Raw genomic sequence first — 11,178 nt, forward strand, 5'->3', positions numbered from 1 at the left:
GTTGAAGGAAGGGTTACTCTTCTATAGTGCATGCAGACAACTTATTATAATGATAATAGTAATTACAGGAACAATTTACTGAGTACACACTCTGAGCCAGGTACTCTGCTCTGTACCTATAACCCCTTGTCCAACACTCTCATACCTTTATGAGGTATGTCTCATTATCCCCATTTCATAGATCGAATGACTGAGACTCAGCATTTGTTTCTGTTCAAAGTTACACAGCTAGCAAATGCTGAGAGCTGGGGTCTAGTCTCACTCCTGAATCTGCACTCTTTCCACTGGACCCACTCACTGCTTCACCCAGGGAGACCAAACATGACATCTTTGGCTGTTTTTTTTCCTTTAAAATCTGTATTTTAGCCTCCTACAATGAGGCCTCATTTCCAAATGGCCAAAAGCAAGTAATACCATTCTGGAGATTCTCGGCTCTCACATTCAAAGGAAGAGGCATCAAAATGGTACCTCGTCTACTATTCTTAAAGAGTAAGTAGCCGACTTTTAATAAAATCAACTGTAAACAATCTCCCAAATTATTAAAACATTATCTTTTTAGCCTATGTAGGCCATGGATTTGAGATCATGAACTTAAAGTCAAAACCAAATAAGTCAAATGGTTCTGAAAAGGGGCCATTAAGCCTGGTGCTCTATAAATTAATACTTTGAGGTAAACTAGAAGTATTATAGAAAATTACTATTTATTTAATGTCTCATTCTATTTGAAAGAGAAACTCCCAAATGTTCAATACTACCCTGTATTTAAAAGTTAAAAATATACTGGAAATGGATGGAGTCATGATAGCACAGAGCACTTTGGGGGCGGATACCTACTATCATATTACAGTGTCATAGCAAAATATTTTAGATTTTACCAGCTGAACTGTTAAATGTTTAATGTGTTAGAAGCATTAGTTCCAAGGCAAAAGGAGGCAATATTATGGTTAACTGTTTGGAAACTTCTTTTATTAAAAAAAGATTTTTAATAACGCTATTTGCAATACACGTATGATAATACTCAAGAAAGTATCGTGTACTTGGTAGAGTGAATTTAGGAATGTAACAGTCCATCTAGATGCTGCCCCTCCCCTTCTCCATCAGATACCCTAGTAGCAAAATGTAAATACCCTTTTAAAAAATAAAGAGGCCTTTGGGCTATTGGAGCAGTGTGGGGTAGGGCAAGGAAAGTGCTCTTTCCTGACATACTCCTGCTTCTGGCTTTGACTTCCTCTAGTAAGGTCAGTTCTAAAAGAACTGCGGACAACCCCTTCCATGCTCCACAAAAGCATAAGAGAAAGGAAGCTTGTCATTCACAAGCAGCTATGGACAAAACCAGCAGCAGAGTACAGGGTTAGGGAAATGAAGGGAGGGGGGAGTGGGAAGTTGGAGTAAAGTGCACAGTTACTGTCAAAAATATATTATTTTGATCCTAAGAAAATTAAGAGAATTTTATCTAATGAACTAGATTGCTGACTTTTTAATACATTTGGTTTTCATGGAACGTACAATCACCATCGGACATAAAAGACTAGCTGGCTTTAAAAAAAAAAATTTGCTTGGAGTTATCTACAGGAATCTTGTGAACGCAATTCAAGGATAACATTCTGCAGCTCTTTGGGTATTGGACGATTTCCTCGGATGAGTCCACAGGGAAAGAGGGAAATGTTAAATTCGCCGATTGGAGTGGGCATTTCCCCAGTTTTCTCACTCCACCCCTCCCCCCCGCCCCCTTGCTCCCTCTTGCCCTAAATGCCAGTACTTTCCAGATCTCCATCCTCTACCCCTATGGCATGAGACCGGGAAATCATAAAGAGTTTCTCCTTGTTTGTAAACTGCCTCTGCACCGGCTGAGGTGGCTGGGCCTTAGGTGGCCCTTGGCTGGGATCCTCCGGGGGGCTCGGCTCCACACCCGGGGCCGTGGCGGCCTCACAGTCTGGACTTTTACTGGCTACTGCTTGCACAACTGACTCCAAAGAGGTGCCAGCCTCCCGCAGGGGGCTGTAGCCCTTATTGCAGCAGGAAGGGTCGTCCGACTGGGAGCTCGGCGAGTCCGGCCTGGCGGGGGGCGAGTCCTCCAGCCGCAGGGGCGGGGAGGGGGAGGCAGCTTGGGCCAGAAGGCTCGAGTCCAGCTCCGCGCTGCGCGGGGAGGGTGGGGGCTCGGGGGACGGCGGCGCCCGGTAGTCAGGGAGCCCGCTAGTGCTGCGGCGCCGCAGGGCGGCGTACCTGCCGGTCCTGGGCAGGCGGCCACCCTGCCCCCTGGCGGTGCGCGCCGCCGCCGCCGCCGCCGCCGCGCCCTCGGGCTCCTCCAGCTCGCTGGGCGCCCAACGCGAGCAGCCCGGGGCGCCGCGGAGGTCGGTCAAGCTCAGGTCGAGCTCGCCCCTTGGGATCTCCCGGGAGCCGCGTTCCCCAGGCGGCCTCTGCCAGCTGCAGCTCAAGCCCTCCGCGTCCCCGTCCCCATCCCCGTCGCGGTCCCCTTGCAAGGGTAGTAACGCGAAGGCGCTCAGCGAAGAGCCCACGAGGGAGCTGGCGGTGCTCTGGCGCCCCCAGCTCTCGGGTGGGCTGCAGGGCGCCGGGCTGCCGCCGCTGCTGGCGGCCGCGGTGGCGGCGGCGGCAGCGGCCACAGCGGCGGCGGCGGCGGCGGCGGCCCGGCGACGGCCAGCCACGCCCGAGCGCTCGCGGTAGATGCTGTATACGGCCTCCGTCAGGCTCGGGGACTCCCGCGGGCAGCGCGGAGACGAGGCCAGGTCCGGCGGGGACGCGGCTTCCTTGGCCCCGCCACCGCCCCCGCCTAGCGCCGAGGGGTGAGGCCACGAGCCCCTGGCCAGCAACGCCGCCGCCCCGAAGGCGTCCCCTGAACCGCCGCCGCAGCTCCCGGGCTTCAGCTCCAGGCCCCGCGACTGCACGTAGCTGAGGAAGCCGTTGAGCGGCGCGGTTCCGGGGGTCGCCGAGGTGGGGGCGGAGGACGAGGAGGCGGCGGCGGCGGCCGCAGCCGCGGCGGCCGCCAGGTCTTTAGCGCGAAGGCTGTGCACGTCGATGACGGTGGAGTAGAGGTCCCGCAGGTTGATGATCTTGGTCTTCTTGTCTCGGTTCTCGTGGAGCACCGCGTTGGCGCAGATGAAGAGGAAGATGCCTATGCCCATGATGAGGGGCCCGAAGACCTTGAGCTTGTCGGAGTGCAGGTATCCGGAGAAGATGCGGAAGAAGAAACCCACGGACGTGGAGGAAGACGAAGGGGAGGCTGACCGCGCTGGAGGGGTGCTTCGGGGCACACCCACCGAACTGGAGTTGACACCCCCCGGAGTCCCCAGGTGGCTCCTGGACCGGTTTTTGCTCCCACTGCTGCTGCCACTGGCCGTGGTCGGGACGCGGTGGCCGCTGCCTGCGGGCGGCAGCTGCTTACCCCCTTCCCTATTGGCCCCGTTGGCCTTGGGCCAGTAGCCCACCACCGCCATGGCTATGCCCACCAGCAGCACCAGGATCCCGCAGAGGGCAATGAGCCCCGAGATGGAGCACAGCTTTAGCTTGCCTTTCACCACCACCACGTCGTTCTTGCGCCTTTTTTTGGCTTTCCGCTTGCGTTTGGGGACCTGGCTTGGGGGCCGGAGGGGATCCTGCTTTCTGGCAGAAATCCTCAGTAGGCCACCGGTGGCGATCATGGTGAGCCCGTGCGGTGCGCGGCTAGTTTCTGGGGCGGAGGCTTGAGTAGTGGGGGGCGCCAACTGCCCACTAGCTGCTCGGCCACCTCCTCCTGCTGCAAAGCAGAAGAAGACAGTCAGAGGGTATAGGCTTGGCTGCAGCAACATCCCACGCGCTGCGACTGTCCCGCTCCCAGGTCTCGCCACATGTGTACCCCCCCCCCCAGCCCAGGGCTACCCACTAACTGGAGTGCCGAATGTAGAGGCCAGGGGGTGGGGTAGATGGATTAGGGCCGAGAAACGCTGTTGCAATCACTGATAGGAGGTGATAAAACAATTTGAGAGAACGCCTTCTTTCTTCCCCCTCCCTCATCCCACACACTCTGTAGGTGATATTCCAGCAAGGCTCATTTCAAACCCTCCCAGCTGGCAGCTGAAGGAGGGCTGACCATTAGTAGAAACTAAATGTGGGGGCTCAAAGAGGTGGTTGAGGACTTTCGTGGCAAAAGCCTTTCCCTTTGTCCTGTGGGAATAGGAAGATTGCCCAAGGGAGCAGTTCAGGAGGTTCAAGTCTCTAAGCAGAGGAATTTGTCAATGTTTAGCTCAAAGTCACTAAAACAGTCACAAAAGTTACTGTTTTATAATGACAAAAGCAATTTTCATCACTGGATGAAAATGAAAGGTCACATACTGGCAGGCAGACAGCTTATATACTGCAGATAATTAATGGAGAGTTCATTTCGGGGAGAACACCAGAACTACGTCAATCCTCTGATAATAAATCCCTTTCGAAAGTTGTCTCCCACCTCTTGATGTTCCTACAGCTAAAGACAAGCAGCCTTTTCCTCATCACTTTTTTTTGCAACATCTGGACAGCTTCTTGGGGTGGAATATTTAGTTTTAGGTAACTGGTTATGTAACTGAGCTCTTCCTTCTGGCCTCCTCTCCTCCCTCAGAGGAACTCCCTTAAAGGTATCATGTGCTAAACCTCATCAGGGAATTTAAGAAGTCCCCTAGAATCTCTAAGAGAAAGACCTTTTTTTTTTTTCCTCCTGTGGGAAAATTACAATCTTAAAAAGAAAAAAAAAAAAATAGCCACTCTGCCATAATAGCTTTCTGACCCCTTATTAATGTGCCAACAGCACTCTTCAGATTCCCAATATTCAAATGAATAGGCAATTAATTAGGTGCAGCAGTCTACATAATAATGATGATTTGTAGAATGACCTCTCCCCAAGTGAGAGCTGTTTTCTTCATCTTTCTCTCATGAGGTCGTGTTTAGGAAGGGAGGGTGGCAAGGATCCATGGACTATCCTATAGAAAGTTTGGTTGTTTAATATAATAAACCCCAGGTAGGTAAATGCACAGATGTGTCTTTGCAGATATCTGTGAGCTTCTAAAAATTTCAATCCTGCTGGATCCCCAGAGTAAAACATTTTCTGTTCCATTGGTTGTGTTCTCTCCTATAATAGAGATGCTAAAATTAAGGGCATTGTATGAATTTGAAAGGCTCAGATACCACTCAGAAGCCTTTTGGTATTTTGCCCTTTATGAAATAATTCATGTTTTCGAATAAATTACCCTTTGAATATGTGGGATTACTTAGGAAGAATTTTGCTTTTAATTGGTGCCTGGGTAAAGAGCTTTGGCCCTTGATCCCCTCCATTACATCAATATAGGCAGAATCTTTTCTCCACTGGTGGAAAAGCAAATGGTAATCATCTCTTTGCAATGTTTGCAAATCAATGTCTCCTTGGAACTTAGTTGGTTTTCACTAAAGAGAAATACTAGGTAGGTTAGAGGGGTTCGTGGAGAATACATCTATAAGCCTTTACAATTTTGTTTTAAAAAGAGGCTGCACCAGTAAGTACAAACAGATTGTAAAAAAAAAAAAAAAAAAAAAAAAAAAAAAAAAGAGTAGCTACTGTTCATCTGTCATCCCCCAAAATAAGCACATTTATTGTGTAGTTGTAACATAGAGACTGCTGTTTTAAGTGATCCCTAGACTACAGCATCTTTAATGCAATAATCTGGAGATCTGCAGTTATTTTAAGGTTTTAGCAGCCAGACATTTTAGAAACAAACCTAGACTCAGTTGGCACAGTGGCTCTCCAAGAGGAGAGAAGGGCTAACGTTTTGTTGGGCATTGCTAAGGTGCACCAGAATGCTGAGCATCTTTGGGAAAGAAGGTATCCACCTGTTTTTCTCCCCAATAAGGCGGCTTTGGCTTTGGGTAGACAGAATGTAAAGAAAATTGGAATGGATTTCAGCAATCGTTTACAGATCTTTAAAATTAGTTTAATAGCTAGTAATTAACTCCCTAGTTTATTATTCCTTCAGCTCTGTTGAAAGCTGAACTCCATTGTAATGTATTGCCATCTGACGTGAAATACTGACAAAAGTCAGATGGCAAGGAAGACCCACCTTTGAGGCTTTTCTTCATACATAATGAAGGGAAACAAACTTGGCAGTTGAGGTTGGCTGCCCTCGCAATTTACTGCCTGGTGCTGGTCTTTCCGTGGTTAAGGAATGGAGCATGGGGGAAAGCAAAGGAGGGATGTCTAAAAATACAACTGCTTCCAAGAGAGACATTCAAGTTTCTCTGCTCATGATGGATTAAGCTCCACTCGGCGTCTGAGGCTCCCAGCCCACAGGCTGGGAGCGCCCTGCCCGGGACTCAATCCAGGTCCTCGACCCCCACTCCCTAATTGGCTGGACAGCGAACCCCTTGCCCTGCTTTTGGGTCTGCTTATTTCTGTTGGAGTCACATGAGTGCAGCAGCTGGGAGTCCGCCTCTGGAAAGAACAGAGGCAGGAGCGAAGTGAGGGCAATCCCGAGCTCGCTTTTTCTGGGCAGCGCATCCCGTGCAGCCCGCCTAGGAAAACGACTCTCCCCGAACAGCAGCAGCCCGGGGACCGGGGCTTGGGGCCGCAGGTGAGGGGAGGGGCGGCTCGGGGGCTGAGGACTCACGGAATTGCTCAAAATGGCAGCACTAAAAGCAAACAATATCGCTCACTTACCCGGGAAGGCTGGGGCAGCTCAGGGCCGGCGAACGGGCGCTCGGGCGACACAAAGGAACCATGGAGAAACTTTTTCAGCCCGAGCCGACGGCGGGGCGCAGGGACAGCGCCTCGGGGCCCTCCAGCCGAGCGCGGCTCAGCAGCCCAGCGGGGGCGAGCGCCCGCCCCAGGTTCGCAGCTCCCCCCGCTGCCGTGGCGGGAGCCATTTCCAAGAGTTTCCAAGAAGTGTCAGGTCCTCCGCAGCCCGCATCCTGCCTCGGAGCCGTGCTCCCCGCCGCCGCTCCTCCTGCGCCTCTCGGCGAGCCCCGCCGCGGCGCTCCCGGGCCGGCCCCAGCGCCTCTTTTGTGTGGCTGCGGCGCGCCGGGCTCCGCCGGGTGGAGTTGAGCCCGCGGCGGCGGCGGCGGCGGCGGCGGCGGCTGGCGCTGCTCGGGGCGGCCGGACTGGCGGCTGTTGCTAAGAGACCGGAGCCATGACACAGGGAAATTGCGGCAGGATGGCAGTCGGTACCCGGCCCGACTCCGCTGCTCGGGGGCGCACCCGCCCCCCGCCCCGCCCCCCGCCTCCTCCCCGGCGCTGCCCCTCCCCGCCCCCCGTCGCCGCGCCGCCCTCCCTGCGCTCCCCCCACTTCCTCCGCAGCCGGCCGCCGGTGCCTTCGGGGGAAGCGCTTCCCGGAGGCCCCGGAGGCGCGAGGGGAGGCGGATGGGGGGGCCGGCGAGGGGCCCCGGGCACGGGGTGGGAGGCGGGGGGCGCCGGCGGGGAGCGCGGGGCGCGCGGCGCCTCGGCCTCTGCCTTCCCCGCCCCCGGGGCGCCCCGGGACCGCCGCCCGCCTGCCCTGGGAGCTTTGTTCTTTTCCCTCCAACTACCTGTCTGAGCAGCGGGTCGGAGGGGGCCCCAAGAAAGGGCCGTTTCTCCTGGAGGGTCTCCCCATCAGCATCCGAGGGGCGCTCTGGGTGAGAGAGAGGGGGCAGTGCCCGCGTCTCCAGCCGGCCCGCCCTCCCTCCTTTCCTCCCTCTCCCCTTTCCTCTTTTGTTGCCTCTACTCTCGGACACGACACAGCCTTGGCTGTTTCTCCCCCTCCCGCTTGGGACTTTGCAGTGTGGACGCACAGCGAGCACAGTAAGTTGTCCCCCAGCGAACTCGGGCCGGCGGAGTGGAGCCGCCCCCGCCGCGCTGGGCGCACCGCGGGCCCGGGGCAGCCAGTGTCTGCTGCTCTCGCGCTCCGGCAGAACCGGGCTTTGTGACCGGCCTCCTGGGGACCTCGGCGTCCCCCCCCCCCCCGACGCGGGGCAGCTGGGGCTCCGCGGAGATTAGAATCGGCTCTCCGGGGCGCTTCCTTGGGCAGCCGGTCCTGCTCCCACCCCGGGCGGTAATCAGCAAGCATTAAAAGGAAAACTATAATTCTCCAGGAATCAGGGTTAGGATCAAAGAGGGGAGATGGGGGTAGGGAGGATGTCCAAACTCCCTACGTCATTTTAAAAATGCGAGAGGGAGAGAGAGATCCTGTTTCCTAGCTCATCCCTGTCCTCCCAACTGTAAAGTAAAAATGACAGGGAAAAGAGAATTTCAAAGTGGAATTTCCCCACGGAGTATTGAGAAAGTAAGAAAGATTTTAATTATCTATTGAAGTGAGGCAGCCAGGATTCAGGAAGAAAGGAAGAGAAGAGCAGACGACAGACAAGGGCGGTCTGAACTTTGGGGTCCAGACAGAAATCTTGTGACGATGGTGGTTTTGAGTGGGTATTGGATATACTGAGTTTTGCTGTTTAAGGATCCACAGAACCCACACAGGAGGGCTTTGCTGGCCACAGTTCCGGTGACAAGATTGTTCCTCCTCACATACACAGCATTCACTTGTGTTTAAAGCTCAAGCAGACACTTTCCCAAAAGAACACTAAGGATACTAACACTTACAGATTCAATGATATAAATGTGGACCATGTTACATGAGGTGGAGATTGTGGAGTGATGGCCGGGCTGAAGGAGAAGTGTTTCCTTAAAGGAAACCCCTGCACCTGCCTGTTTGAAAGGTGACCTCTGATACCCTTTCCAAGCAAATAATGCATCTGGATGACGATCAAAGTGTTCCCAGCACACCTCTTTCCACCTCTCTATTCCTGCTCAGATTTTGAATGCTAGAAAATAAGCCATATAAAGGGAGAGTTTTAATTCCATACTGGATTGTTTCCTTTTAGAGAAATCACTGCAAAGGAGAAATAACTAAGTCTAGCTTGTCATCTTTAAAGGGTTTTGGGCTCCAAGCTTCCAGATTTCTTGAATGTCAATAATAAGCTGGTGTTTTGTACAAAGACAGGATCTGAGATCTCATTTTATTACACAGCTGGCTGCCAGGGGACCACGGGTGGTGACTCCTATCCTTTGTGGGCCTCCGTGCGCTAAGCTGTATACAGAGGATAATATTGCAGAACTTCATTAGGAGTTCAGAGGGATTAAGTCATTAACAGTTTCTAATTTCTGCATATATTATAGCCATCATTTGTACCTTGAAAACTCATTTGAGTGATCTGGAGAAGAGAAGAATCCTTTTCTAGATGAACAGGCCTTGGACATAGCTAGTTTTTCTAGCTATGTTGGTGACTGCATTAAGATTTATGATTTCTTACTCAGAGGCGTCCTTCCAGACTGAGTTCTTTGGAACTTCGAACTGTTCCATTTAACCTGAGTGTTACCACCTTCAGTAATTTTCTTTGTTGTTAGCTCAGGGTATCAGAGGAAATCAGATAGATCCCATCTGTTTCCAGCAAGGTCCTTTAACCTCTGTAATAATATGGTATCAACATACATTCCTAGGGGTTTCTGAGTTACGTAGAGTTATTTTTAAAGCAACAGTGATGATCTTGGCCCTTCTGGAGTTATTTTCTCCCTAAGTTCACTGGCCATTTCAGTAGAGATGATTTCTGGGATTGTGGGATACCCCTGTCACCCTGCTAAGGACTAACAGGCTAAGGCTACCTAATCGTGGTCATTCCTTGGCTTCTCAAGAACTCGGAGCTCAGGACAATATTTGAAACATGTTGTAGCAAGAGGGCAATGAAGGCCTTGGGAAAAAAAAGAAGAGGAAACAGATGAGCTTCGTTTAGTTGGATTAAACTCTGACCTGAAACCTGTCATTTGCTCTTGCTCTTTCTTAAAAACAATCCTTATGTAATTCTTTCAGTTTCATCATTTATTCACAACCCATTTGCTTTCCCTGATCATTTCATCAGCCTGGCCTGGCTCCCCTATCTGGGCTCCCGGGGCTGCTCAGTGGAGAAGATGCCCGGCCAGGGGTCCACACAGGCCCCTCTTGGTCTCCGGAAGCTTGCAGGGGGGACAGGTTTGCTTGTGTCGACAGCTCAGCAACTGGGACCTCTCCGCACGCCCTGCTGTCACAGATGGCTCAGGCTGAGGAAGGAGATTGAGGTAGTTTGGTGTAGTGGGTTCTGGAACCAGTTTGTATCCTCCCTAACCAGCTACTTCATTTAAGTAAGTAAATGACCTGATCTCGGCTGCCTCAGTTTCCTCATTTGTAATGGGGATAATGACACCAACACCTACCTCACAGCATTATCGTGAGGAATCAACAAGTTTAGTTCCTGTAAATTAATGCGTAGCACGCGGTAAACACTCATTAAATTTAGCTTTCAACCTTGTTAGTCCTAACGTCTTCTCCCAGTTTGTTTTCCTCACTCTCCCATTCTGTTCCTATTCGCCAGGATCCACATGGGACCGTATCTGCACTTAACCTCCACGGAACGGAGTTACACAATCAGCTGCCGTGTGTGAACTGTGGCATCCGTGTGGCATAGGACCAGTGTCACTCACGAAAGCCTGCTGTGTCCAGGAGAACGGAGACACTTTCTCTGTGGCTGCTTTCCTCGCTTTGCGGTTCACCGGGACTCTTTAATTTCACTTTGCTGGAGAACCCAGCTTTCAAACTCACACCACTCTACAGTCAAATTCGAAGTCTGTGAAAACACGACCAAGAGAACATTCTTTGGCCTGGAAGGTTTGAGGATATCACAGGAAGGCCTCTCAAGCCCTCTTCTGTCATCTCGAAAGCAGGAGAAGGAACCTGTGATCCCAAGGCTGGACACAGGGCATAAAATTCCTCCTCTTTCCTTCTTGCTCCTTCACCCTCCTCGTACACCTGCCAGTAAGAGGCAACATGACAGACTAAAGCGTGACAAAAGCAAGCGATAAGCTAAGCAATAGATTTAGCAAATAAAAATATTGCTGGGGGCATAAACCTGAAAATGATTTGTTGTTTCTCTGAAATTCAGATTTAACTGGGCCTCTTGTCTTTTAAGTTTATTTATTTATTTTGAGAGAGAGAGAGGGAAAGAGAGAATCCCAAGCAGGTTGACAGTGTGGAGCCCAGTGCGGGGCTTGAACTCACAGCACCGTGAGATCATGACCTGAGCCAAAACCAAGAGGCGGACATTTAACTGACTGCGCCTCCCAGGCACCCTGGGCCGCCTACCTTCTATCTGCAACTCCAACACAACATACCTTGGTAGCCTCAC

General features: G+C 51.9%; 1 protein-coding gene and 1 long non-coding RNA gene across 2 annotated transcripts in view; one reads left to right on the forward strand and one right to left on the reverse strand.

Moving 5' to 3' along the window:
* The window catches only part of LOC125914802 (uncharacterized), a 30,738-nt gene extending 19,829 nt beyond the window's left edge, over nucleotides 1-10,909 (forward strand). The window contains exon 4 of the long non-coding RNA XR_007455435.1: nucleotides 10,369-10,909. This is a non-coding gene — a long non-coding RNA (uncharacterized LOC125914802). The remainder of the gene's footprint in view (nucleotides 1-10,368) is intronic.
* TMEM200C (transmembrane protein 200C) lies at nucleotides 207-3,805 on the reverse strand. Its single transcript, XM_049620398.1, has one exon. The coding sequence runs from the start codon at nucleotides 3,801-3,803 to the stop codon at nucleotides 1,746-1,748; it is 2,058 nt and encodes a 685-aa protein (XP_049476355.1). The 5' UTR covers nucleotides 3,804-3,805; the 3' UTR covers nucleotides 207-1,745.
* Nucleotides 10,910-11,178: the final 269 nt, after the last annotated feature.

This window comes from Panthera uncia, assembly GCF_023721935.1.
Source record: "Panthera uncia isolate 11264 chromosome D3 unlocalized genomic scaffold, Puncia_PCG_1.0 HiC_scaffold_8, whole genome shotgun sequence".
Classification (NCBI taxonomy): Eukaryota; Metazoa; Chordata; class Mammalia; order Carnivora; family Felidae; genus Panthera; species Panthera uncia.

Bases quoted from the DNA above. Each gene is read 5' to 3' on its own strand.
- TMEM200C (XM_049620398.1), bottom strand. From the start codon at position 3,803: ATGTTGCTGCAGCCAAGCCTATACCCTCTGACTGTCTTCTTCTGCTTT.